At 42.1% G+C, this 27,911-nt stretch overlaps 1 protein-coding gene across 1 annotated transcript; it reads left to right on the top strand.

Moving 5' to 3' along the window:
* The first annotated feature begins 2,033 nt into the window (after positions 1-2,033).
* Positions 2,034-15,262, top strand: LOC114583345 (vomeronasal type-2 receptor 26-like). The gene is made up of 6 exons (XM_077918080.1): positions 2,034-2,251; positions 3,423-3,714; positions 4,718-5,071; positions 10,984-11,211; positions 13,432-13,558; positions 14,361-15,262. The coding sequence occupies exons 1-6, from the start codon at positions 2,034-2,036 to the stop codon at positions 15,260-15,262; spliced, it is 2,121 nt and encodes a 706-aa protein (XP_077774206.1).
* Positions 15,263-27,911: the final 12,649 nt, after the last annotated feature.

Here is a 27,911-nt window from a genome sequence, read left to right as displayed (position 1 = left end):
CTAACCATGATGAATGGAGAAAACAAGTAAACCAGAGCTTAATCAGATTGAAAGTAGAATCAAAGAGGACAGAGAGACTTCAGGTTGCATCTGTATTCCCACAATGGACCTCAGCTTTCTAGAATCCAGGCTTAACCTCTGAATTATACCTCCTGTTATACAGCTCTTAAGTGCACAAAGCCAATGCTTTCTCTTAGTTTCAACCATAAACCAGAGCCTACGTTGCCCGCTTGTACTCCCTTCTCTGGGAGTAAGGCCCATTAAATCTTAAAACACTTATTGCTGCGTAGACATCTGTACTGTTATACAGCAAGATAACTATGCTTGTTAATGAGTATCTGTAAGATTATGTCCCCCCCCCCCTTGCAGAAGGTCCAAGTATTCAAATGGAGATAGGAATGGAAGGAAGTATAACTAATAATAATGATAATGATAGTAATAATTTTGTTATTTATAACCCACTCATCTGGCTGTGTTCCCCAGCCGCTTTAACACAGTAAAACATATTATTTCTTTTCTTGTTATCTGCTTTCAATCCCCCTAGAGCAGGGATGGGAAGCCTATAGCCCTCCAGATATTGCTAGACTACAGGCCTCATCATTGCTGACCATTTTTCATACTGACTGGGGTTGGTGGGTTTTGGAATCCCTCAACATCTGGAGTGTCACACATCCCCAACCCCTGCCCTAGCCGAAGTGAAGCAGAATACATATTTAAAAAATAAAATGCAGAAGTTTGCAGAAGAAGCCAGAGACATCAGCATCACTGAATGAAGGTGAACACTGACTTAAAATTCACCCCAAAGGCTGGAAAGTCAGGCTCGGCAACTTTGGGAATCCTGACCCCCTCACTTGGGTGTGGATGAACTGTGGGGTCTGAGAGATTTCAAGAATCCTCTTTCTCCCTACGGTACCAGCTGACATAGGCTGACAGAATTAGGAGATAATTTTCATAAGTCGCTATAAAAGGAGTCATACAGGAGGGCATGGGGCACCAACTCAACCTCTCCAGAGTCATCAAGTTGGCTTGCATTGACACAAATCCCCTGGAGGTCATGATGATCACCAACAGTGGAATTTTGTCACTAGTTTCTTTTATTGCCCTGCTCATCTCATATGGATTCATTCTCTACACAATCTGCTCCCAGGGTCCCTATGAAGGGACCACCAAGGCTGCCTCCACATGCACCTCTCACCTCATTGTGGTCACCATGTCTTTGGGCCATGTTTGTTTATTTAAGCCTCACTGCCAGGCCAGACGAGACAGCAGCCAATAGCTACAGCCAGCAAGGCACTGCCCTCCAGAAGGCACCAGTGAGTGGCCCATTCATGGTGCCTTTTGGATTGGAAAGACCCCTCCCTTTTGAGATCCACCAGCCAAGGAGAATCCCCCCCCCAAAAAAAGGCCAGCAAATGTGTGTGCCTAGGCCATCTGGGAAGGAGGCTGAGAGTGAGGGTACGCAACTGTCCCCCCTGGAAAAGTGGTGAGGGGTCATTGCCACATGGTTGATGTGGATCCAGGTCCACTCAGTTAAATTTCAAGATGCTGACACACCGTACTACATTTTGGATTCTCCATTGTTTACAAGGTCTTCTATTATGAATTTCTAACTTCACCAATATACCACACGCCCCTTATTATCCATTGAAAGGGAATTAAACACAATAGTTCTGAATATGTGACAAACACATTTTCTTCTTCAATTCCACAGGGGTTCGCAAGCATTGAATAAATAACTACATTCCAGCTTGATTATGAATAGGGCTATAATTAAAGCTGTGGCTTCTCAAAAACCCCTGTGGACTTTCAGTGGCCACTTGCAAAAGTAACGGAAAGGATACTAAAATTACCAGAATAATTTAAATAGGTTCTGGGAGCCTCAAGTCTGATCTTGGATAGTCCCAGATTGTATCGCTTCAGGTAAATAAAGTACCATTCAAATGAGACAGTTTTTATCTTGGAGAAATTAATTATACTAATGCTAGGGAATTAGTGGTTTCTGTGTAGATCAAACAGTTGCCTTTGAATTGAGAATGGTGATTTTAGTGGTCTTGCTGCTGGAACTGTTTTCTTACAAAGTATGTCAGACTCACTTAGAGAAATGCAGACTCCAGTGTCCACACAGTCCACTTCACACGTATCATCAACCAGGAGAGTTCCTCATTGGTGGCATTGTTTCCCATGGTGGCTTCATCGCCTCTCCAGCAACATTCGCTCAAGAACCCCCACCAGTGCTGCCTGAAGAGCTTGTGTAAGTACTAAGCCACTCATTTATTACAGCAGAGGAATGATCAAACCTAGAGTTTGATCATTCTTCTAATTTACCTGGGGGAAACCACTTTAGATTTGAATGGGACTTTTGGTGAGGCAAAAAATTTCAGGAATCTCTTGTGAATTAAGACAATACGGGGTAAATTCCAGTTTCTGGATAGGGAAATGAATAGAAATGTATTGAAATCGATGTATATATGTGTGTCTGGGAGAGACCCTTTGAATAGCCAATACTGATAGACTTTATCTGAACTCGAGTATTAGTAAGAATGAATTTTTAAAAACCTGTTCTGAAATTGAAGGCTCTTATGGTTTCATTTTTTTGATCTTAGACTAAGGTTTGTTTCATCACTGAATGGTACTTATTAAGAAGTATAGAATTCAGTGAATTCCAAGGACCATCACTGCCTTATGAATACGAGGACATTACAGGGAGAGACCAGAGATGTTGTAAGAGTCAGAAAAAGACCTCAGGCATGTAAGGGAAAACCCCCCATTACCACACATTAGCAACCCCTGCTCTAGATACTATTAACCTTAAAAATTGGAAAACTGGGACAAAAGTAACATGAATTTCAATAGGGAGAAATGCACAAATCTAAGATGAGGAACACTTGGCTTGCCAGTAGCTCATGTGGAAAGGTTCAAGGGATCTGCATCAACAGAAGTATAGTGTCCTGATCAAAGGAAGTAATAGTACTGCTCTATTCTGCCTTGGTCACCTGGAGTCCTGTGTCCAGTTCTGATCACTACAATTTAAGAAGGATATTGACAAGCTAGAACATGTGCAGAGGAGGGCAACAAAGATGGTCTGGAAACCAAGCCTTATGAGGAGCGGTTGAGGGAGTTTGGTATGTTTAGCTATGATGAGACTGAGGGGAAATATAGCCATTTTCAAATATCTCAAGGGCTGTCACCAGGTAGATATAACACACTTGTTTTTTCTTGCTCCAAATCAGGGTATTCAAGTTACAAGAAAGGAGATTTGAACTAAACATCAAGAAGAACTTTCTATTTATAAGAGATGTTCAACAGTAGAACAGACTGAGAGTTAACCCCACTGAACTCAGAATGATTAACTACTGTGTTGATACGTAAAAGGAAATAACTGTTGATGTTCCTACTGAAACAGTTTGCAACTCTCATTCTAGGGTGGTGCCTAAGGGCTACCAGTACATCCTGGCCTTGGCATTTGCAGTCAAGGAGATCAATGAAGACGCTCACATCCTACCCAATATCACCTTGGGCTTCCGCTTATATGACAGCTATATCAGTGCAAGGAGCACATATCTCGCCACACTGCTGCTTTTATCAATGGTGGAGAAATTTGTCCCTAACTATATATGTGATGTTGAAAATAATCTGACCGGGGTCATTGGGGGACTGGATTCTGAAATCTCCTTTTATGTGGCCACTGTTTTGGATATCTTTAAGATCCCGCAGGTAGGACACCTATGTACAATACCTCTATTAGCTTGCATAGAGGAAGAGGCAGGTTCCTCAGCATCAGTTCAGGGTGTATCAGCAGTTCAGGGTGAAGATGAAATTGGGAGCAGAACCATGTACACCACCTTGAGATCCTTGGAAAATAAAGGTGGTACATAATTATAATAGACAGAAAGAAAGAAAGAAAGAAAGAAAGAAAGAAAGAAAGAAAGAAAGAAAGAAAGAAAGAAAGAAAGAAAGAAGAAAGAAAGAAAGAAAGAAAGAAAGAAAGAAAGAAAGAAAGAAAGAAAGAAAGAACCACTGATATCCCAAAGCCTCTGATGGGAGAGTGGGCTTCTACCTCACGAGCTGTTTTTAGTTATGTAGCAATTTCTACTTAGTGAGGAGGGCATCCGAATTGAGTTGCTGTTGGAAAAGGGAAATTGCTTGCAATTCTGACAGACAGACAATGTTTAGGTGATCTGCTGTTTGGGGCATGGTATGCATGTTTCCCCTTTCAGTTTTATCTATTGTACAAGACCCTGACAAATTTTACAATGACATAAAAAAAATGTTTTGTTTTTTAATAATAATAATAATTTATTTATACCCCACCCATCTGGCTGGGTTTTCTCCAACCACTCTAGGCGGCTTCCAACAAAATATTAAAATACAATCGTCCGTCAAACATTAAAAACTTCCCTAAACAGTAAAATAGACACAATGACAATGCCCTGCTTTAGTCATCAAAGTGTTAACAAGATTTATAAATAAAATAAAACAAAACAGACACAGTGTCCCTCTCCAGTCATCAAATCAAAGGTTTAAAAACCACAAATGGGAGATGATCCGAGTTTTCAGCCCATCTGCATGTTTGTCTTTTGTATATGTGAGAGAGAGCCACACAAACCCTAAAACGTTGGCAAAGGCCATATTTGACTAACAGGTTCTCCACATACTGATTATGAATACTGTGAAAGAACTCTACTTTGTCTCTTCTCTTCCTCCATTTACTTTTTAGCTCATTTATGGCTCTGCTCCAGTGATGAATGATAAAAGCCCAGGGCTTCCCTTCTACCAGATGGCAGCTTCGGAAGCGCTTCAGTATGAGGGAATTCTCTCTTTGCTTCTGCATTTCAGGTGGACGTGGATTGGAGTCATTGCAACAGACAATGAGAATGGAGAAAGATTTGTGCAAACTATTTCCCCCATGTTTACCAACAGTGGTGTCTGCTTTGCATTCATAGAAAGAATCCCTGATTTCAGTTTTATTTCTGAAATGTATGGCTTGCTAGAACTGGCGACCAATATACAAGACAAAATCTTTAGCAGCAAAGCGAATGCAGTGGTGACCTCTGGAGAGTCTTATTCCATGGCAAATTTTTTATGGCTTCCATACTTATCAAAACATGATGACTTGATTAATAATGTAAAAAGTAAAGTATGGATAGTAACAGCCCAGGTTGAGTTCGCTTCATTTGTCTTTCAAAGGAACTGGGATTCAAGAGTATTCAATGGTGCTATATCCTTTGAAATTCACTTTAGAAACCCACCAGGATTTCATCAGTATGTTGTGCACAGAAACCCTTCCAGCACAGATGGGGACGGTTTTATCAGGGACTTCTGGCAACAGGCCTTTGGATGTATATTCCCAGATATGACTTCAGACAAGGTGGAGGGGAATATTTGCACCGGAGAAGAGAAGCTGGAGAGCCTTCCTGGATCATTTTTTGAAATGAGCATGACAGGCCACAGTTACAGCATCCACAGTGCTGTTTATGCCATGGCCCATGCTTTACATGCCATGTCCACATCCAGACTCAGACACAGAAGAATGGCGTACGGAGGAAGAGGGAAGAAACTGAATCCACAGTTTTGGCAGGTAAATGTTGTTACATCCTCAACTTTGAGAGCTCTGTTGCTTCCTCATAATCAGAGTTGTGCCCAACACTGGGGGAGGAGGAGTGCATGACATCACAGTTGACCAATCACCCCCCCCTACGTCTTACCTTCATGAAAGGGATGCACTAGGGCAAAGATGCTTCATTCTGGATAGTTGGGGAGGTCTTGGTGTGATCAAAGCATGTGCCTGGGTAGAGCTAGGCTTGGTACGATTCTGGCCACTGGCCCCTCCTGCCCCAGAGCTCTTGGGCTTCTGGCCCTTCCTGCAATTCTTCTGCAGGTAGCCTTCTTTCTCACACTTCCAGCAATTTCACTCCTCCGAGGCTGCATTTTGTGATTAGTGCAAATCACACGGTCTGTCTGAGAGGAAGCGTGAGAACTGGATATAGCCCTATCTGTATGTATAATGTGATGTACTTTCACTTTTGCCTGTTGTCTCTCGGAGCTGGATGAGAAAGAGCACCATGATTCCTTGTCTGTGTTGTTGTTGTTGTTGTTCTTCTTGTTGTTGTTTAGTCGTTTAGTAGTGTCCAACTCTTCGTGACCCCATGGACCAGAGCACGCCAGGCACTCCTGTCTTCCACTGCCTCCCACAGTTTGGTCAAACTTATGTTGGTAGCTTCGAGAACACTATCCAACCATCTCGTCCTCTGTCATCCCCTTCTTGTGCCCTCCATCTTTCCCAACATCAGGGTCTTTTCCTGGGAGTCTTCTCTTCTCATAAGGTGGCCAAAGTATTGGAGTCTCAGCTTCAGGATCTGTCCTTCCGGTGAGAACTCAGGACTGATTTCCTTAAGAATGGATAGGTTTGATCTTCTTCAGTCCATGGGACTCTCAAGAGTCTCCTCCAGCACCATAATTCAAAAGCATCAATTCTTCGACGATCAGCTTTCTTTATGGTCCAGCTCTCACTTCCATACATCACTACTGGGAAAACCATAGCTTTAACTATACGGACCTTTGTTGGCAAGGTGATGTCTGTGTAATATAGTGTAAATAAAAAGTAGTTTAGAGCTATGATACTTCATTCTTCTTGCTGTGTTAAGCCAGAAGACCAGTGTGCATAAACCAAGCTGGTTTATGTCTCTGGAGCGCCATGGAGAAGAAGGTGGTGCCTTTTCCAGAGCAATGCTCACCGGAGGACGCTCGGAGAAATGGAGGAGGGGGCTGCTGATAGCCTGGAGAGTTCTCCCAACAGTCTTCACTCTGGCACATCCTTTTGAGGATTACGGTTTTATTTTGGAACTATTATATGGCAAAGGCACCCACCCCCCACTATGTTGAATATGTATGGCTTCACAAAATGCTGTCACCTTAGTCTTTCCTCTAAGAGTTCAAACATTTGGGCAGAGTCCAGAAATGAATTTATAATTCTGCTGACAGAGGAGAAGGCACTGATATGATGGTTTCCTAGATGATTCCCCACATACTGTGCTGCTTGCAGATCTGGGCTACATAATGGCAGTATACCCCCAGAGGAAAGGGAAATGATGGTTGTGTCCTATTTTGAGTGGTTACTGCCCTGTATTTGAGGAGAAAGCATTTGTATGAGAGAAGCTTTGCAGCCCATTGAAATCTGCATTCACAGAAAGGAAGTAGTGGTCATAGCCAATAGAGAGGTTCGGCATTCTCTCTAGCCCATATCCACCAAATCCTTCCTCAGAGCAGGTGGCTGCACAACACTGTGTCTCATGGAGAGGGAGAAAGGGAAAGATGGAAAAGGGAGTGTGGGGAAGAAGGGCTTGAGATCTGGGATATTAGTGGAAGAAGATTGGAAGAAATTTAAAGACTATTTACAGAAATATTGTAAAATTAATGAATGTTAGAATGATGTTGGATTGAAGTTAAGTGGCTTTAGCAGTAATGTTATTAAGATTTATGTAGAAATGGATTGTTAATAGATGGGAATTTGAAGTAATAATATACTAAGATAAAGGATCAAGATAAGATCAAAGAGGGAAAGGATTTGCTGAATTAATTAATTGAACTGGAATGCAAAAAAGGGAGGTGTGAGGGGAGGTCAGGGAAACAAGTGAATGAAAGTAAGGATATGGAAAGATTGATTTGTTTTTAATTGTTACTTTACTTTTTCTGTTTTTTGTATTCTTTCTTTTTATTTTTATTTTTTTGTATTATTGTAAGTTTGTATGAAACTTTAATAAATATATTATTATTTTTTAAAGAGATCTGGGATATTAAGACTTCTCTAAGGTAAAGGTAAAGGTACCCCTGCCCGTACGGGCCAGTCTTGACAGACTCTAGGGTTGTGCACTCATCTCACTCTAGAGGCCGGGAGCCAGCGCTGTCTGCAGACACTTCCGGGTCACATGGCCAGCGTGACAAGCTGCATCTGGTGAGCCAGCGCAGCACACGGAACGCCGTTTACCTTCCCACTAGTAAGCGGTCCCTATTTATCTACTTGCACCCAGGGGTGCTTTCGAACTGCTAGGTTGGCAGGCACTGGGACCGAGCGACGGGAGCGCACCCCGCCGCGGGGATTCGAACCGCCGACCTTTTGATCAGCAAGTCCTAGGCACTGAGGCTTTAACCCACAGCGCCACCCGCGTCCCTTAAGACTTCTCTAGGCATATTGAATATGCCTCTCTAGGCATATTGGGACGCGGGTGGCGCTTGTTAGGATATTTCCGTTCCACCTTAAAAAGGAGCAGGATGTTTGTGTCACAGCCTGCGTATTTCCTGTTCACAGGATGTTTCTGTTGTGTCTTTGCTTTCGTTCTCTCTCTGTGTCTGAAGCAGGCAGTCATGTTTTTTCTTTGTTCTGACCAACGCTGAATAAACTTGTAAATAATGCTATCTTTCGCTATACGAACTCTGCGATAGAGCGTGCATGAGCTCTGGAATGTGGAAAGCTATTTCCGAGGCCTCGTGTTGCTAATTGATTGATACTGCATTTCTACGGGAGGTCGATGGATGTCCGGAGACAGCGTGGGGGCATTATGGCTTTTGCCTCCCTGGCAGTATCCCAACAGCGCTGTGGGTTAAACCACAGAGCCTAGGATTTGCCGATCAGAATGTCGGCGGTTCGAATCCCTGCGACGCGGTGAGCTCCCGTTGCTCAGTCCCTGCTCCTGCCAACCTAGCAGTTTGAAAGCATGTCAAAGTGCAAGTAGATAAATAGGTACCGCTCCGGCGGGAAGGTAAACGGTGTTTCCATGCGCTGCTCTGGTTCGCCAGAAGCGACTTAGTCATGCTGGCCACATGACCCGGAAGCTGTACACTGGCTCCCTCGGCCAATAAAGTGAGATGAGCGCCGCAACCCCAGAGTTGGTCACGACTGGACCTAATGCTCAGGGGTCCCTTTACCTTTACCTTTAGGTATATTGAAAAATAAATCACATCTCTCAGAAATCATTTGCATCATATTTACAAATATTTTAATAACACTTGTTTCAACTCACAATGTGCCAGAAAACGTTAGTACATCTCTACAGCTACTTTGCAAAAGCCAGTACAGTGGTACCTGGGTTAAGAACTTAATTCGTTCTGGAGGTCCGTTCTTAACCTGAATCTGTTCTTAACCTGAGGTACCACTTTACCTAATGGGGCCTCCCACTGCTGCTGCACCACTGCCGCTGCAAGATTTCTGTTCTCATCGTGAAGCAAAGTTCTTAACCTGAGGTACTATTTCTGGGTTAGCAGAGTCTGTAACCTGAAGCGTCTACAACCCAAGGTACCACTGTAATCGAAAACAATGAACTAAAAAAGAAAAGGGTGGGGAATTTTTACCTCCAAAATGTAACAGAAAAACCACAGGTGTGATTTTCTTTCTTCTGAAAACTGAGAACAGGCGTCTCCTACTGAGATACAAATGTCCAGTTTGCACGTCATTATAAAGTATATAATGAATGTGGAGATTGCTCCAGCCTCACTCCTCCACTAGGATGAGTAAACAAACAATGACTCCTGACTTCGTGATAAATCCAAGCCGGTGAATTTGGTTTGGTTTGCTCAAACAAACCACAATTAGTAAGCCAAGAAGAAATTGGTGCTCCTGCTTTTGTTCAGGAAGGAGCGAAGTATGAAAAACCTCTGCAGTTCAGAGGTTTACCATGACACGGAAATTGGTTTGTTTTATTAAAGTTCTATCTTCATCCGAGGAGGATCACAGGGGGCTGTGGGTCCATCCACTATTACTAAGTAACTACAGTGGTACCTCGGATTACATGCGCTTTGGGTTACCTACACTTCAGGTTACAGACACCCCTAACCCTGAAATAGTGCTTCAGGCTAAGAACTTTGTTTCAAGAAGAGAACAGAAATCATGTTCCTGCGGCGCGGCAGCAGCAGGAGACCCCATTAGCTAAAGTGGTTCTTCAGGTTAAGAACAGTTTCAGGTTAAGAACGGACCTCTGGAACGAATTAATTACTTAACCTGAGGTACCACTGTATACCCTGAATTTCCTTGGTAAAATTTGCCTTTTCCTTGTGAAACTTGTAATATTATTTAGGTTCCTTAATTAAAATGGGTCTGAGGAAAGCATAGTTGGAGACAACACTAAAGTTGTTGCCCTCTGTTATAGTTTCAAACAGTCTAGGAATGACCTCTGTTTTACACACTGCAAAGACATTTCTTAGCAACAGAGACACAGCGGAGCAATTCCTGTGGATATTTCTTCTAAGTCTTAAAGGGAATACAAAATAAAGACCAGGTGAAGAAGCACAAAGCCACAGCCATCTTGATCATACAAGTCACATATTCTTAGTACAAAAAAATGAACTTGGGATGAAAGGAGGTTTGTCTTTAAGATATGCCCAACTGGAAGCCACAAAAGTTTATTCCTCATATCAGAGAATAAGCATGATTCCTTCACACTTCTCATCTTTTCCTACAATTTGTTCTGAGATGACTGGGGGGTAATGTCTGTGGGCCTTTAGCCTAGTCAGTCATGCATTAATGGCAAGTAGTATCAGCTGAATCCAGCATTACAAGGCTTAGGTAGCGTCAAAGTTTTCCAATACATTGTTTAAAATAACAAAAGTTGGCATGACTGAAAACTTTTGTCACCATTTTTTTTAAAAAAACACAGTATATTGAGAAGTTATGACATCATCAGTTAACCTCAAGAAATTGAGTATCGAATTTAATATTTTGGTCCAATTCCCCATTCCATAACGTTAAACAATGGAAGCGGAGGTAGGCAGGGAGAGAGAGACTATCAATAATTTGGGTGGGAAAAGGAGACTGGCACATTTGTGAAAGAAAATGGGATGGCTGTCTCCATGCTTGGACCTGACTCCACTCACAGTTGCCTAAATCACCACCCACCATTCGCTGAATGCTCTACACACAGGAAAAAAGGTTGCTCAGCCCTGTGTTAGACTGTAGCCTTTTCTAAACACCTGTCTTTTCTGTTTTCAATCTAGCTCCATCACTTTCTGAGAAGTATCTCATTTAACAATACGGCCGGAGATGTGGTCTTCATCAACCAGAATGGAGAGGTGGTATCTAGCTTGGATATTGTCAACTGGATCATATTCGCAAACCAAAGTTTCCACCGAGTGAGAGTTGGGAGGATAGATCCACAAGCTCCTCCAGATCAAAAATTAACCCTTGATGAAGATGCCATAACATGGCACAGTTGGTTTAACCAGGTAGGGCCACATTTTTATCTAATTCAGAAGAGATTCAGTATAGCTTAAGCAATAATTATCCACCTGCCTGTCTAATCACTGTCTTTTGAACTGCAAGTTACTGAATAGTGGATGGCCAAAGCAGGGTCACCAACTTGAATAAAATATTGGGGGAGGGGGCAGGTAAGCCCCACCACTACTTCTATGTACCTTATGTCTCTAGCTTGTCTGCTCCCTCAGTCTTCTCTATGGCCCCCATGTGGGATCCAGAAACATTCTAGAGAAAAGTTAATGTGCCACTAGATGCCACTGTCCATTCACTTCAGCACCATCTTCAGTTTAAAATGCAAAATTCATTACATTAACAAAAATCATTGAAAATGGTAGAGGAGAGGGCCTGAGCATGCACCAATGAGCTGTATGAGGTTGCCATAATACCACACTGGGAATCCCTGGTTTAAAGATTTGGATAAAGCACTTTATAAATAAAGAAGCCAATTCACCATGTACCGTATTTTTCGCTCTATAGGACACACTTTTTCCCCTCCAAAAATTAAGGGGAAATGTGTGTGCGTCCTATGTAGCAAATGCAGACTCCTTGGCATCAGCGATAGCAACACGAAGCCTCCGAAGCGCAGAGGGAGGGCTCCCGCTGTGCTCCGGAGGCTTCGGGTTCCTTTTGCTGAAGCCAGGAGAACAAGACTCTCCTGGCTTCAGCAGAGAGGAAGAGCTGTGCAGCACCCCTTCAGCGAAACGGGAGGAGAAATGGAAGGGGCTCCGTTTCTCCTGCCGCTTCGCTAAAGGGGCGCTGAGCAGAGATGGGGAGAATTTTCTCCCCCTTGTTCTCCCCCTCTAAAACAAGGTGCGTCCTATGATCGGGTGCGTCCTATAGAGCGAAAAATACGGCATATCCCTAGAAGAGTGTTCCCTGTGGAACACCCTCCCTGCAGACGTCAAGGAGATAAAAGACCAACACAACTTTTTAGAAGGCATCCAAAGGCAGCCCTCTGTCGGAACAAGGAATAAAGGCAAATATTTCATTAAGGAGGTTACAAAACAGAGGAACCCTTTTACTATAAAATACTGTTAAGCAAGACTAACAGTGTAAACTTACCTTGGGGAATCTGATTGCAATGGAAATAGCAAAAGCTAGGTTGTCTCACCCTAATACCAACCCTTCACAGACCCCCACCACAAGCTTCATCCATACAAATGTGATTTTTACATCCCACTATCTTCATCTGAATGTGGATGAGTAGGCCCAAGTCAAATACCAGTTTTCCTATGAGAAGGCCTGGACACAGGAGGGCATGTTTTCTTTCACCTAATCACGGCCTTGGCATACACTTCCCCTGCGCTAGAGTGTGTACATCTGAAAGACCAATTAGCTATCCAGTGGATTTTTGCATGATCATGTTGACCTTGAAACAATCTTACTTCAAACAGTGCACACAGGAGGTCAGTTGGACTAATTAAATAGGTTCTTTTTTTCCCCTCTGAAAGACTGCAACCAGAATCCTAAGTATATAAAGAAAACTATTGCAAAATAAACCAAAGAAATTGGGATTTCTTTATAAATATTAAATACTGGTTATGAACTGAGTGAAAGACTATGTATGAATTGATAACGCCCATGATTTTGCCTTTCTTGCGAGAAAAGTAGAGAAATGAAGTGGTTGGGAAAAGGAGGAAAAAAGTGAAAACAGACAGCAGCAGCAGCAGGTTCAGGATACCACTAGTCTTCTAAGGGAGCCAGTGGAAGAGGTGGAAGCAGGAAAGGTGGTGAAGATACAGAAAGTGAAGGAGGGGGCTGAGAGCAAAGGTGTGAAGAGCATAGGGAATGGATGCATCAGTCTGAAAAAAGAGAGGTATCTCAAAATATGTATTCCAAAGCATATTTTCCCCTTAACATGCTCAGTGCTAAATCTCTTGGATAGCATCATTCCAATACATGTATTTGTCCAGAATTTGTCCAGAGATGCCTACCTAGTGGACAACATACTAAGAAGTAACGATTATAACAAGATTAACAGGGACACTAGAGTGCCTGCACAACCCAGAACAATAGAGGAGATATTACATCATGCCAAACATTACTACTACTAAAAAGAAAAGTAGCAATTGCTCTTGGTAGAGGCATTCTGTGTCAGTTTAGAAACATAGAGAGGAGCCTTAGAACCTGAAACATTCTGAACTCATTAGTCTCTTGATGATTCTTCTGCTCTTCCATTTATGCATTAGACTCAGCCTCTTTCTGTCTGTACTGAGAGATGTCTTCCAGGATCCAGCAAGAAAGTGAAGGAGGGAGAGCCCCCTTGCTGCTACGATTGCATCCCATGTCCAGAGGGGAAGATTGCAAACCAGGATGGTAAGGGAAAGAATTTGATTAAATGGGTCCTTTTGACTAAAAGGTGTCAGGATGGCTAAGGTTAAGTTTCAAAAGAAGATAGAAGTTATTATATGTGTGTCCCTTCCTCATTGTCCTTCAGATATTGGTGGTAGTAGCAGTAGTAACAATAATTTATATTCAGTCCATCTGACTGGGTTGCCCCAACAATGCTGGACAGCTTCCAACAAATTAAAACATCAACAACAGTAAAACATTAAGGGCTTCCCTATATAGGGATGCCGTCAGGTGTCTTCTAAAAGTCAGATCGTTGTTTACTTCCTTCACACCTGATGGTCAGACATTCTTAGGATGGGCGCCACTACAAAGGAGGCCCTGTGCCTGGTTCCCTGTAACCTCACATCTTGCAATGGGAGAACTGACAAAAGGCAATTAGAGCTTAATCTCAGCATACAGGCTGAACGATGCAGGTATACAGGGTCAATATTTAGAGAGAGAGTTGGAATATGTTAATCAAATGAGAATAAAATTGCATTGAGAGTAGCTAGGTGGTATGTGGTTCAAATCGTATCCAGACTGGTCCTTGTCACTCCTTCCGACTTACATAAGCTGCACTCAAGCTAGTGTGACGATACATTCAAATATCATGAGGAGGAATGGCCTTGCCTATGTCGATTATAGGACGACATCACTCTGAACCACATAACAGAGTACTGGACATATGTTTTATTTTGAGCTGAGCTCTTTTCTTCTCAGACAGAAAGTAAGCATTTCAGCAAGCTGGCATTAAAGGAGCTAAGGACCATATCCTTATTTTTTCCAGATATGAATGACTGTTATAAATGCCCAGACAAAGACTATCCAAGCAAGAACCGGAATGCATGTCTATCCAAGGATATAAGCTTCTTGTCTTATGAAGAAACTTTGGGCATCAGTTTGGCCTCTTTCTCTTTTTTCCTTTCCTTGATCACAGCTCTGGTACTAGGTATATTTATGAAACACCACAACACACCCATTGTCATTGCAAACAACCGAAACCTCACCTACACTCTCCTCATCTCTCTCCTGCTCTGCTTTCTTTGTGCATTGCTCTTCATTGGCCGACCTGACAAGGTCACATGTCTCCTCCGGCAACCAGCTTTTGGTATCATCTTCTCAACCGCTGTTTCTTGTGTCCTGGCAAAAACCTTCACAGTAGTTTTGGCCTTCATGGCTACAAAACCAGAATCCAGGATGAGGAAATGGGTGGGGAAAGGACTAGGCCACTCCATTCTCCTTTTCTGCTCCATAGTTCAAGCAGGGATATGTACTCTGTGGCTGGCAACTTCACCCCCATACCCAGATGTGGACATGCACTCAATGACAGAAGAAATTATACTAGAATGTAATGAAGGGTCTGTAACAATGTTTTACTGTGTCCTCATCTACATGAGTTGCCTGGCCACTGTAAGCTTTGCTGTGGCTTTCCTCGCCAGGAAGTTACCAGACAGTTTCAACGAAGCCAAGTTTATCACTTTCAGCATGTTGGTCTTCTGCAGTGTTTGGCTGTCCTTTATTCCTTCCTACCTGAGCACCAAGGGAAAATACATGGTAGCTGTGGAGATCTTCTCTATCTTAGCCTCCGGTGGTGGGTTGCTGGGTTGCATCTTTTCCCCCAAATGCTATATAATTATTCTGAGGCCTGAGCTGAACAATAGAGAACAGCTAATAAGGAAGAAAAATTAAAGAAATAATAAACCTTTGCTGTCTTTTGTGCTTTTCTCTGTGTGTACAGTAGAATATTTGGAAATATAAGTTCAGCCGCTGCCTTTTATAATTTTTTCTAGAGTCCAAATTCCCATAGTTGAAAATTCATTTGTAAAATTGACTTATTTGCTTTGAGGAAAACAACCATACGTTTACACATACATTACTCTCTTGTAGCATGTGCTGACAAGAAGACTCAAAGCAATTCTTGTCAAAATATATGCAAGGAAATCTTTATCTGTCCTTAATTCTGAATGATCAAACTTGTCTTACAGCTTTCAGCATAATGGAATATACGAGTACTCATTATTGTTCTGTTCTGCTAACAGTCATATTTCACCATCAACCTATCCATACCCAAGATCGTATAAATGGAAGATGATCCTCTTGAAGCAGGCCAATGGCCCATCTGGTCCCGCAGCCTGTACTCTCACTGACCAACCAGATACCTGTGGGAAACCTTGAAGCCGTACCCAACTGCAAATGCACTCTCCCCACCATTGTTTCCTGTGTCAGTGAGTTCCATAGTTTATCAATGTACTGTAACATACTCACCATTGAATTGGGTTTCCCTCCCCACAAGATTTTTTCTGAATCATGTCTCCTTGAAGAAATTCAGAGTCCTAGATAAGAAAATGTAAATGAATTCTGCCCTCTTATTCATGGAAAAGATTGCAGCAAAGGACCATGCAGACCTCACTGCGCAATGCATTTGACAGATAAGTAAAGGTAAAGGGACCCCTGACCATTAGGTCCAGTCATGAATGACTCTGGGGTTGCGGTGCTCATTTCGCTTTATTGGCCGAAGGAGCCGGCGTACAGCTTCCGGGTCATGTGGCCAGCATGACTAAGCCACTTCTGGCAAACCAGAGCAGTGCACGGAAATGCCGTTTACCTTCCCGCCGGAGCGGTACTTATTTATCTACTTGCACTTTGACAGGGCAGGGACCGAGCAGGGACTGAGCAACGGGAGCTCACTCTGTTGTGGGGATTCGAACCACCGACCTTCTGATCAGCAAGTCCTAGGCTCTGTGGTTTAACGCACAGTGCCACCCGCATCCCGTTATTTGACAGATAAGTAAAGGTAAAGGGACCCCTGACCATTAGGTCCAGTCATGAATGACTCTGGGGTTGCGGTGCTCATTTTGCTTTATTGGCCGAAGGAGCCGGTGTACAGCATGACTAAGCCACTTCTGGCAAACCAGAGCAGCGCACGGAAATGCCGTTTACCTTCCCGCCGGCGCGGTCCCTATTTATCTACTTGCACTTTGACATGCTTTCGAACTGCTAGATTGGCAGGAGCAGGGACCGAGCAACGGGAGCTCACTCTGTTGTGGGGATTCGAACTGCCGACCTTCTGATCGGCAAGTCCTAGGCTCTGTGGTTTAACCCACAGTGCCACCTGCATCCCGTTATTTGACAGATAGGGAGCTACAATTGAAAAGTTTTATTTCACCATTACTTGTGATGTATCAGAACACTCTATACTTAATACATATACGTATCATATATGTGACAAGTATATTGTTGGATATTCCACTGACTGTTGGCACCCTTCATCAAATGTTTGATGAGCAGATAAAATTGATTAGATCTAACCATGATGAATGGAGAATGCAAGTAAACCAGAGTAAGCCCCATTAAACCTTAAAACATTTGTTTCTCTGTGGACATCTGTGGACTATGCTTGTTAAGTATTGTCTGTAAGATTATGCCCTCCTTGCAGAAGGTCCAGGGTATTCAAGTGGAGACAGAAATGGAAGGAAAAGTAGGACTAATAATAATAATAATAATAATAATAATAATTTTATTATTTATAACCCACCCACCTGGCTGAGGTTCCCCGGCCACTTTGAGTGGCTTACAGCAGATATAAAAACACAGGCAAACATATTATTTCTTTTCTTGTTATTTGCTTTTAATCCCCTAAAGTTTGGCTGGGAAGCCTATAGTCCTCCAGATATTGCGAGACTACAGCCCTCATCATTGCTGACCATTTTCCATGCTGTCTGGGGTTGATTGGTTTTGGAAGTGCCACACATCCCCAACCCTTGCCCTAGTGGAAGTGAAGCAGAATACATATTTAAAAAATAAAATGCAGAAGTTTGCAGAAGAAGCCAGAGATATCAGCATCCCTGAATGAAGGTGGACACTGAATTAAATTCACCCAAAAGGCTAGTCAGGCTCAGCAACTTTCGGAATCATAACCACCCTCAGCTGCAGCTGGATGAACTGTGGGGTCTGAGAGATTTCAGGTATACTTTTTCTCACTAAGTTTCTAGCTCATGGAGGCTGACAGAATCAAGAGTGACTTTTCACAAGGCTCTATAAAAGGACTCATAAAGGACGGCATGGGGCACCAACTCAACCTCTCTAGAATCACAGGGGCATTTGCCCTTGAGGGTTTGGGCAAACATGCATTCCCAAGGCACAGGGGAAGGAGGCTGAGAGCCAGTGGACACTACTGTAATCCGACAGAACAGCAATGAGCAGCCATTCCAGTCATGCCAGATGCTTGTGTGACTCCAGGTCCACTCAGCCAAATTCCAAGATGCTGACTGCACCATGTATTGTGTCCTACATGTTGGAGTCTTCATTGGCTACAAGGAATTCTATTATGAGCTTCTAACGTCTAATTTCACTCATACACCATTCGTCTATTATTATCTAATGAAAGGGAAATTAAAATAACAGTTCTGAATATTTTCTTCAGCAATTTTCTTCTGCAATTCCACAGGGAATCCTGAGCATTGGATGAACAACTATACTCCTGCTTGGTTGTTAACAGGGCTATAATTAATATGCTGCTCCTCAAAAATCCCTGTGTATTTTCTCTGACCAATGGCAACATAACACAAAGGATACTAAAACTTAACCAGAATTATTTAAATACTGTCTGGGATCAGCAAGTCTAATTTTGGATACTTCCATATTGTGTCCCCTCAGGAAAGTAATCTACCATTTAAATGAGACAATTTTTATCTTGGAAAAACCTATTCTAGTATTGCCAGAAAAAACCATAGCTGCTGCAAAAAACAAAGAGTTGCCTTTGTATTAAGGATGGTGTTTTTAGTGTTCTTGCTGCTGGAACTGATTTCTTACAATGTATGTGAGGCTCACATAGCAAAATGCAGGCTCCAAGGTCCACACCATCCACTTCACATGTATCATCAGCCAGGAGAGTTCCTCATTGGTGGCATAGTTTTCCATGGTGGCTTCATCGCCTCTCCAGCAACATTCACTGAGGAACCCCCACCAGCACTGCCTGAAGAGCTCGTGTAAGAACTAAGCCACTCATTTTATTACATCAAAGGAATGATCAAACCTAGAGTTGCAGCCTCAGAATAATGAGTGAGGCAGCAAATGTTTACCCTTTTATCTAGGAGAATCCACTTTAGATATGAATGGGACTTATGCGGTGCAAAAAATTGGGACGAATATCTTGTGAATTAAGAGAATATAGGAGAAATTCACATTTCTGGATAGAGAAATGAATATAAATGTATTGAAATGTATGTATGCATGTTTATGTGTTTGGGAGAGGCCTTATAAGCAGCCCATTTTCCTAGACTTTATCTGAACTACTAGTAAGAATGTATTTTTAAAAACCTGTTCTGAGGCTGAATGTCCTTATGCTTTCATTTTCTGAACTTAGACTAAGCTTTGTTTCAGCACTGAAAGGTACTTATTATGAAGTATAGAACGACCAGCACTGACTCACGAAAAGGAAGTCACTGCAGAGAGAAATCAGAGAGACCAGAGACTTTGTAAGTGTCAGGAAAAAACCTCAGACATGTAAGGGAAGACGTCCCATGAGCCCCACATTAGCAACCCCTACTCTAGATACTACTGAGTTTAAAATATTTAAAAACTTGGACAAAAGTAAGAGTGGTACCTACAAATACACAAATCTAAGATGAGGAAAACTTGGCTTGCCAGTAGTACATGTGGAAAGGTTCAAGGGATCTGCATCAACAGTAGTATAGTGTCCTGGTGAAAGGAAATAATAGTCCTGCTCTATTCTGCCTTGGTCACCTGGAGTCCTGTATCCAGTTCTGATCATGACAATTTAAGAAGGATATTGACAAGCTGGAACATGTGCAGAGGAGGGCTTCAAAGATGGTCTGGAAACCAAACCTTATGAGGAATGGATGAGGGGGTTTGGTATGTTTATCTATCATGAGACTAGGAGAGGAATGATAGCCATTGTAAAATATCTCAAGAGCTGTCACCAGGAAGATGGAACACGCTTGTTTTCTCTTGCTCCAAATCAGGGTATTCAATTTACAAGAAAGGAGATTTCAAATAAACATCAGAGAGAACCTTCTATTGATAAGCGCTATTCAATAGTGGATCAGACTGAGAGTTAACCCCACTGAACTCAATATGATTAACTACTCTGTTGATATGTAAAAGAATACTTATTTTAAAGTTCCTGCTGATACATTTGCAACTCTCATTCTAGGGTGGTGCCTAAGGGTTACCAGCACATCGTGGCCTTGGCATTTGCAGTCAAGCAGATCAACAAAGACCCTCACATCCTACCCAATATCACCTTGGGCTTCCACTTATATGACAGCTATATCAGTGCAAGGAGCACATATCTCGCCACATTGCTGCTTTTATCCATGGTGGAGAAAATTGTCCCAAACTATATATGTGATGTTGAAAATAATCTGGCTGGGGTCATTGGGGGACTGGATTCTGACATCTCCTTTTATGTGGCAACTATTTTGGATATCTATAAGATTCCGCAGGTAGGACACTCATGATCAATACCTCTATTAGCTTGCATAGAGAAGAGGCAGGTTCCTCAGTGTCAGTTCTGGGTGAAGATGAAATTGCAAGGAGAACCATGTACACCACCTTGAGATTCTTGGAAAATAAAGATGGTACATAATTGTAATATAAGCAAACAACAGACAGACAGACAGACAGACCTGAATAAAGGGGAAGGTTGCAATACCTCTGTGGATGCGGGTGGCGCTGTGGGTTAAAGCACAGAGCCTAAGTCATCGGTTCGAATCCCCGTGATGGGGTGAGCTCCCGTTGCTCTGTCCCAGCTCCTGCCAACCTAGCAGTTCGAAAGCACGTCAGAGTGCAAGTAGATAAATAGGTACCTCTCCTGCGAGAAGGTAAATGGCGTTTCCATGCGCTGCTCTGGTTTGCCAGAAGTGGCTTAGTCATGCTGGCCACATCACCTGGAAGCTGTATGCTGGCTCCCTCGGCCAATAAAGCGAGATGAGCGCTGCAACCCCAGAGACGGTCACAACTAGACCTAATGGTCAGGGGTCCCTTTACCTTTACTACAATACCTGGAAAAAATTGTAACTCTAACGTCTTACACACAAATTTAGATCACTTACAATATATAACAAATGCCACTGATGGGAGAGTGGGCTTCTCTCTCACCAGCGGTTTTTGGTTATGCATCATTTTCTGCTTAGTTAGGAGGGTATCTGAATTGAGCTGCTGAGTAAAGGGGGGTAATTGCTTACTGAATAAAAGAAATAAGATTTTAGGCGCCAGTGGAAAAATTAGTGAGGAGGGCATGTCAAATAAGCTGGGGAAGTGGGGGAAATGCTTACAGCTACAAAAACCTTACAGGTAGGAGCCAGTACAATAACTATTACTCTTTAGCACACTGGACATAATTAAAGATATAGAGAAGTTATGGCAAACTGCAGATACAATCCAGTTCCGCAGGCGAACAGTAAAAGTAGTTAGCAGCTGATTCACAAGTGAAATAAATGTTCATAAATAAAGTCTGAGAAGAATCAGCACAGTTTTGCTGTGTGATGGGGCATGTGCATCATGAAGAAGAAAGACGAAGCTCCAGAGAAGAAATGTGCATCTAACCCAAGTTGCAATTCTGACAAAGCCAGAAAATGTCCAGGAAATCTGCTGTTTGGGGCATGGTATGTTTCCCCATCCAGTTTTATCCATTGTACAAGACCCTGCCAATTTTTGCAATAGCATAAAAAAAGTTTGTTTGTTTTTAAGTGAAGTAGACACAATGCCCTGCTCCAGACATCAAGTGTTAACAAGATTCATAGAAATAGTCAAAAAACAGACACAGTTCCTGCTCCATTCAGCAAAACACAGGTTTTCAAACCACAAATGGGACATGATCCCAGTTTTCAGCCCATCTGCATGTGTGTCCTTTGTAAAACTGAGAGAGAGGAAACAAACCCTGAAATGTTGGCAAAGGGCATATTTGACTAACGGGGTTCCGCACATAATGTATATGAATACTGTGAAAGGAATCTACTTTGTCTCTTCTAATCTTCCATTTGCTTTTTAGCTCATTTATGGCTCTGCTCCAGTGATGAATGATAAAAGCCCAGGGCTTCCCTTCTACCAGATGGCAGCCTCAGAAGCCCTTCAGTATGAGGGAATTCTCTCTTTGCTTCTGCATTTCAGGTGGACGTGGATTGTAGTCATTGCAACGGACAATGACAACGGAGAAAGATTTCTGCAAACCATTTCCCCAATATTTACCAAGAGTGGTGTCTGCTTTGCATTCCTAGAAAGAATCCCCAGTTTAAGTTTTATTTCTGAAATAAATGGCATATTAGAACAGGGGGCAAGTATGATTCATAAAATTTTTAGCAGCACAGCTAATATCATAATTGCCTATGGAGAATCTTATTACATGGCAATTTTAAGATGGCTTCCATACCTATCAGTACATGATGACATGACATACAATATAAAAAGTAAAGTATGGATAATAACGGCCCAGGTTGAGTTCACTTCATTAGTCATTCAAAGGAACTGGGATTCAGGAGTATTCAATGGTGCTATATCCTTTGATATTCACTTCAGAAACCCACCAGGATTTCATCAATATGTTGTGCACAGAAACCCTTCCAGCACAGATGGGGACGGTTTTATCAGGGACTTCTGGCAACAGGCCTTTGGATGTGTGTTCCCGGATATGACTGCAGACAAGGTGGAGGGGAATATTTGCACCGGAGAAGAGAAGCTGGAGAACCTTCCTGGATCATTTTTTGAAATGAGCATGACAGGCCACAGTTACAGTATCCACTGTGCTGTCTATGCCATGGCCCATGCTTTACATGCCATGTCCACATCCAGACTCAGGCACAGAGGAATGGCATACAGAGGAAGAGGGAAGAATCAGAATCAACAGTTTTGGCAGGTAATAGGCTAAACATCCTCAACTGGAAGAGGCCTGTTATTCCCCCACAAGATATAGGTTTCCAAAATGTTGTCAACTTGCTCATTCATCTCAGACAAGGAAAATCACTTCCCTGGGAGAAGTATTGAGACCACTGGGATGCCACTGCATTCACAGATAAAAGGCAGTGGTAATGGTCAAGAGAGATGTTCAGCATTCTCTCTATCCCATATACACCAAATCCTTCCTCAGATCAGGTGATCACACACCACTCTGGTGTCTCCTGAGATGAACAGGGACAGAGGAAAAGAGGTGTGGGGCGGGGGAGATAAAGAAAGGTTGTTAAAATGGGGAGAGGGAGGGAGAGAGATGTGGGAGAGAGAAAATTGGTGGTCTCTCCATCCTTGGACCTGACTCCACTCATAGTTGACTGTATCACCACCCACCACTTGCTGTAGCTCCTGCCCACAGGATAAAGATACCTTAGCCATGTATTAGAATTGCAGCCTTTTACAAACGTGCTTTTTCTGTTTTCAATCTAGCTCCATCACTTTCTGAGAAGTATCTCATTTAACAATACGGCTGGAGATGTGGTCTTCATCAACCAGCATGGTGAAGTGGTATCTAGCTTGAATATTGTCAATTGGATTATATTCAACAACCAAAGTTTGCAAAGAGTGAGTGTTGGGAGGATAGATCCACAGGCTTCTCCAAACCAATCATTCATCCTTGATGAAGATGCCATAACATGGAATGGTTGGTTTAATCAGGTAGGGCCAATTTTTTATTTATTTATTTACGGCTATTAGCCCATAAAGGGGGGCCAAATTGTTATATAATTCCAACGTGATTCAGTCTTGCATAAGCAATGAATATTCACCTGCATGTCTACTCATTGTCTTTTAAACTACATGTCACTGTGTAGAATATGACCAAAGCATCCAAGTACCACATTACGAGCCAAAAGCTTACTGCTAGAAGTCACTCGAGGAATAAAGGCAAATATTTTATTTTAATATATTATATTATATTTAGAAATATTTTATAAATATTTCTTAACAATTGTAAAATACTGATTTTTAACTGAAGAGGATAGATAAGCCCCAAGATTTTGCCTTTCTTGCTAAATGTGGGGAACTGCTATGTAATCACAACAACTACACATCCCAGAACAATAGAAGGAGTATGACATCACTTCAAACATTACTACTACTAAAAAAATATAGCCATTCTAAATATTGCTGAAAGGCTGACTCAGCTTAGTAACATGGAGAGGGGCCCAGGAACATGAAGATTTCCAAACTCATTGTTCTCTTGCTGATCCTTCTGCTCTTTCATTTATGGAATAGACTCGGCCTCTTTCTCTCTGTACTGAGAGATGTCTTCCAGGAACCAGCAAGAAAGTGAAGGAGGGGCAACCACCTTGCTGCTACGATTGCATCCCATGTGCAGAGGGAAAGATTGCAAACCAGTATGGTAGGAGAAATAAATAGATTAAATATAGATCCAGACTCTGTAGTTATCATTACTTTCAGAGACAGAAAGTAAACATTTCACCAAATTCAAATGTATGACCTAATATATTTCTTTCCCCCCAGATATGAATGACTGTAACAAATGCCCAGACAAAGATTATCCAAGCAAATACCGGGATGCATGTCTGCCCAAGGATATAAATTTCATGTCCTATGAAGAACCTTTGGGCATCAGTTTGGCCTGTTTCTCTCTTTCCCTTTCCTTGATCACTGTCCTGGTACTAGGTATATTTATGAAGCACCACGACACACCCATTGTCATTGCAAACAACCGAAACCTCACCTACGCTCTCCTCATCTCTCTCCTGCTCTGCTTCCTTTGTGCTTTGCTCTTCATTGGCCGACCTGAGAAGGTGACGTGCCTCCTCCGACAAACAGCTTTTGGCATCATCTTCTCAACCGCTGTTTCTTGTGTACTGGCAAAAACCTTCACTGTGGTTTTGGCCTTCATGGCTTCAAAACCAGATTCCAGGATGAGGAAATGGGTGGGGAAAGGACTAGGCCACTCCATTCTCCTTTTCTGCTCCATAGTTCAAGCAGGGATATGTACTGTGTGGCTGGCAACCTCTCCCCCATACCCAGATGTGGACATGCATTCAATGACAGAAGAAATTATACTAGAATGTAATGAGGGGTCTGTAACAATGTTTTACTGTGTCCTCATCTACATGAGCTGCCTGGCAATTGTAAGTTTTGCTGTGGCTTTCCTTGCCAGGAAGTTACCAGACAGTTTCAACGAAGCCAAGTTTATCACTTTCAGCATGTTGGTCTTCTGCAGTGTTTGGCTGTCCTTTATTCCTTCCTACTTGAGCACCAAGGGAAAATACATGGTAGCTGTGGAGATCTTCTCCATCTTAGCCTCCGGTGGTGGGTTGCTGGGTTGCATCTTTTCCCCAAAATGTTATTTAATCATTCTGAGGCCTGAGCTGAACAATAGAGAGCAGCTAGTAAGGAAGAAAAATTAAAGAAATAATAAACCTGCCCTTTGCTGTCTTTTGTGCTTTTCTCTGTGTGTACAGTAGAATATTTGGAAATATAAGTTCAGCTGCTGCCTTATATAATTTTTTCTAGAATCCAAATTCCCATAGTTGAAAATTCATTTGTAAAATTATCTTATCTGCTTTGAAGAAAAGAATCATATGTTTACACATTCATTATTCTCTTGTAGCATGTGCTGACAAGATAACTCAGAACAATTCTTGTCAAAATATATGCAAGGAAATCTTTATCTGTTCTTAATTCTGAATGATCAATCTTGTCTCACAGCTTTCAGCATAATAGTATCTCTGAAATTGTACTATTGCAGGCCGTGGAATATACGAGTACTCATTTATGAATTATTGTTTTGTACTGCTAACAGTCATATTTCACCATCAACCTATCCATAACCAAGTTCGTAGAAATGGAAGATGATCCTCTTAAATCAGGCTATTGGCCCATCTGGTCCAGCAGCCTGAACTCTCACTGACCAACCAGATGCCTGTGGGAAACTGTCAAGCCGCAAATGCACTGTCCCCACCATTGTTTCCTTTGTCATTGAGTTCCATAGTTTATCAATGTACTGTGAGATAACATACTCGCCATTGAATTGGGTTCCCCTCCCCACAAGATTTTTTCTGAATCATGTCTCCTTGGAGAAATTCAGAGTCCTAGACAAGAAAATGTAAATGAATTCTGCCCTCTGATCCTTTGAAAAGATGGCAGCAAAGGACCATGCAGACATCACTGCGAAACGCATTTTACATATGGGGAGCAACAATTGAAATACATGTGATGTATCAGAACACTCTATACATATACGTATCATATATGTGACAAGTATATTGTTGGATATTCCACTGACTGTTGGCACCCTTCATCAAATGTTTGATGAGCCGATAAAATTGATTAGATCTAACCATGATGAATGGAGAATGCAAGTAAACCAGAGTAAGCCCCATTAAACCTTAAAACATTTATTTCTGTGTGGACATCTGTGGACTATGCTTGTTAAGTATTGTCTGTAAGATTATGCCCTCCTTGCAGAAGGTCCAGGGTATTCAAGTGGAGACAGAAATGGAAGGAAGTAGGACTAATAATAATGATAATGATAGTAATAAATTTGTTATTTATAACCCACTCATTTGGCTGTGTTCCCCAGCCACTTTAACACAGTAAAACATATTATTTCTTTTCTTGTTATCTGCTTGGCTGTAAGATTAGTCTGTAAGATTATGCCCTCCTTGCAGAAGGTCCAGGGTATTCAAGTGGAGACAGGAATGGAAGGAAGTAGGACTATTAATAATAATAATAATAATAATAATAATAATAATAATAATAATAATTTTATTATTTATAACCCACCCACCTGGCTGAGTTTCCCCAGCCGCTTTGAGTGGCTTACAGCAGATATAAAAACACAGGCAGACATATTATTTCTTTTGTTGTTATCTGCTTTTAATCCCCTAACATTTGGCTGGGAAGCCTATAGCCCTCCAGATATTGCTAGACTACAGCCCTCGTCATTGCTGACCATTTTCCATACTGGCTGGGGTTGGTTGGTTTTGGAATCCAACAACATCTGGAGTGCCACAAATCCCCAACCCTTGCCCTACTGGAAGTGAAGCAGAATACATATTAAAAAAAATAAAAAGGAGTCATGCAGGAGGACCTGGGGCACCAACTCAACCTCTCCAGAATCATAGGGGCATTGGCCCTTGCGGGTTTGGGCAAACATGCTTTCCCATGGCACAGTGGAAGGAGGCTGAGAGCCAGGGGACACAACTGTAATCCCACAGAACAGCAATGAGCAGCCATTGCAGACATGCCATATGGCTGGTGTGAATCCAGATCCACTCAGCCAAATTCCAAGATGCTGACTACACCATTCTTCATTTTGGAGTCTTCATTGGCTACAAGGTCTTCTATTATGAGCTTCTAACGTCTATTTTCACGCATACACCACTGGTCTATTATTATCTAATGAAAGGGAAATTAAAATAACAGTTCTGAATATTTTCTTCAGCAATTTTCTTCTGCAATTCCACAGGGAATCCTGAGCATTGGATGAACAACTACACTCCTGCTTGGTTATTAACAGGGCTATAATTAATATGCTGCTCCTCAAAAATCCCTGTTATTTTCTCTGGCCCCTGGCAACATAACACAAAGGATACGACAACTTAACCAGAATTATTTAAATACTGTCTGGGATCAGCAAGTCTGATTTTGGATACTCCCGGATTGTGTCCTCTTAGGAAATTAATCTACCATTTAAATGAGACAATTTTTATCTTGGAGAAACCTATTCTAGTATTGCCAGAAAAAACCATAGTTTCTGCATAAAAAAAAAAGTTGCCCTTGTATTAAGGATGGTGGTTGTAGTGATCTTGCTGCTTGAACTGATTTCTTACAATGTATGTGAGGCTCACATAGCAAAATGCAGGCTCCATGGTCGAAAACATCCACTTCACACATATCATCAGCCAGGAGAGGTCCTCATTGGTGGCATTGTTTTCCATGGTGGCTTCTTCTCCTCTCCAGCAACATTCACTGAGGAACCCCCACCAGCACTGCCTGAAGAGCTCGTGTAAGAACTAAGCCACTCATTGTATTACATCAAAAGAATGATCAAAGCTAGAGTTGCAGCCTCAGAATAATGAGTGAGGCAGCAAACATTTACCCTTTTACCTTGGAGAATCCACTTTAGATATGAATGGGACTTATGCTGGTGCAAAAAATTGGGATGAATGTCTTGTGAATTAAGAGAATATAGGAGAGATTCCCATTTCTGGATAGAGAAATGAATATTGAAATGTATGCATGTTTGTGTGTCTAGGAGAGGCCTTTTGAGCAGCCCATTTTGCTAGACTTTATCTGAGCTACTAGACTATTAGTAAAAATGTATTTTTAAAAACCTGTTCTGAAGCTGAATGTCCTTATGCTTTCATTTTCTGAACTTAGACTAAGC

Source organism: Podarcis muralis, chromosome 13 (genome assembly GCF_964188315.1).
Source record: "Podarcis muralis chromosome 13, rPodMur119.hap1.1, whole genome shotgun sequence".
Taxonomy (NCBI): Eukaryota; Metazoa; Chordata; class Lepidosauria; order Squamata; family Lacertidae; genus Podarcis; species Podarcis muralis.
Note: the sequence above shows the minus strand (reverse complement) of the source record. Positions and strands in the feature narration are given on the sequence as shown.

What these genes read in the sequence shown, in the direction of transcription:
- LOC114583345 (XM_077918080.1), top strand. Translation starts at nt 2,034, where the DNA reads ATGGTGATTTTAGTGGTCTTGCTGCTGGAACTGTTTTCTTACAAAGTA. An exon ending in GTGCTGCCTGAAGAGCTTGT is followed by an intron (nt 2,252 to 3,422) that starts GTAAGTACTAAG and finishes CTCTCATTCTAG; the next exon opens with GGTGGTGCCTAAGGGCTACC. An exon ending in ATATCTTTAAGATCCCGCAG is followed by an intron (nt 3,715 to 4,717) that starts GTAGGACACCTA and finishes TTTACTTTTTAG; the next exon opens with CTCATTTATGGCTCTGCTCC.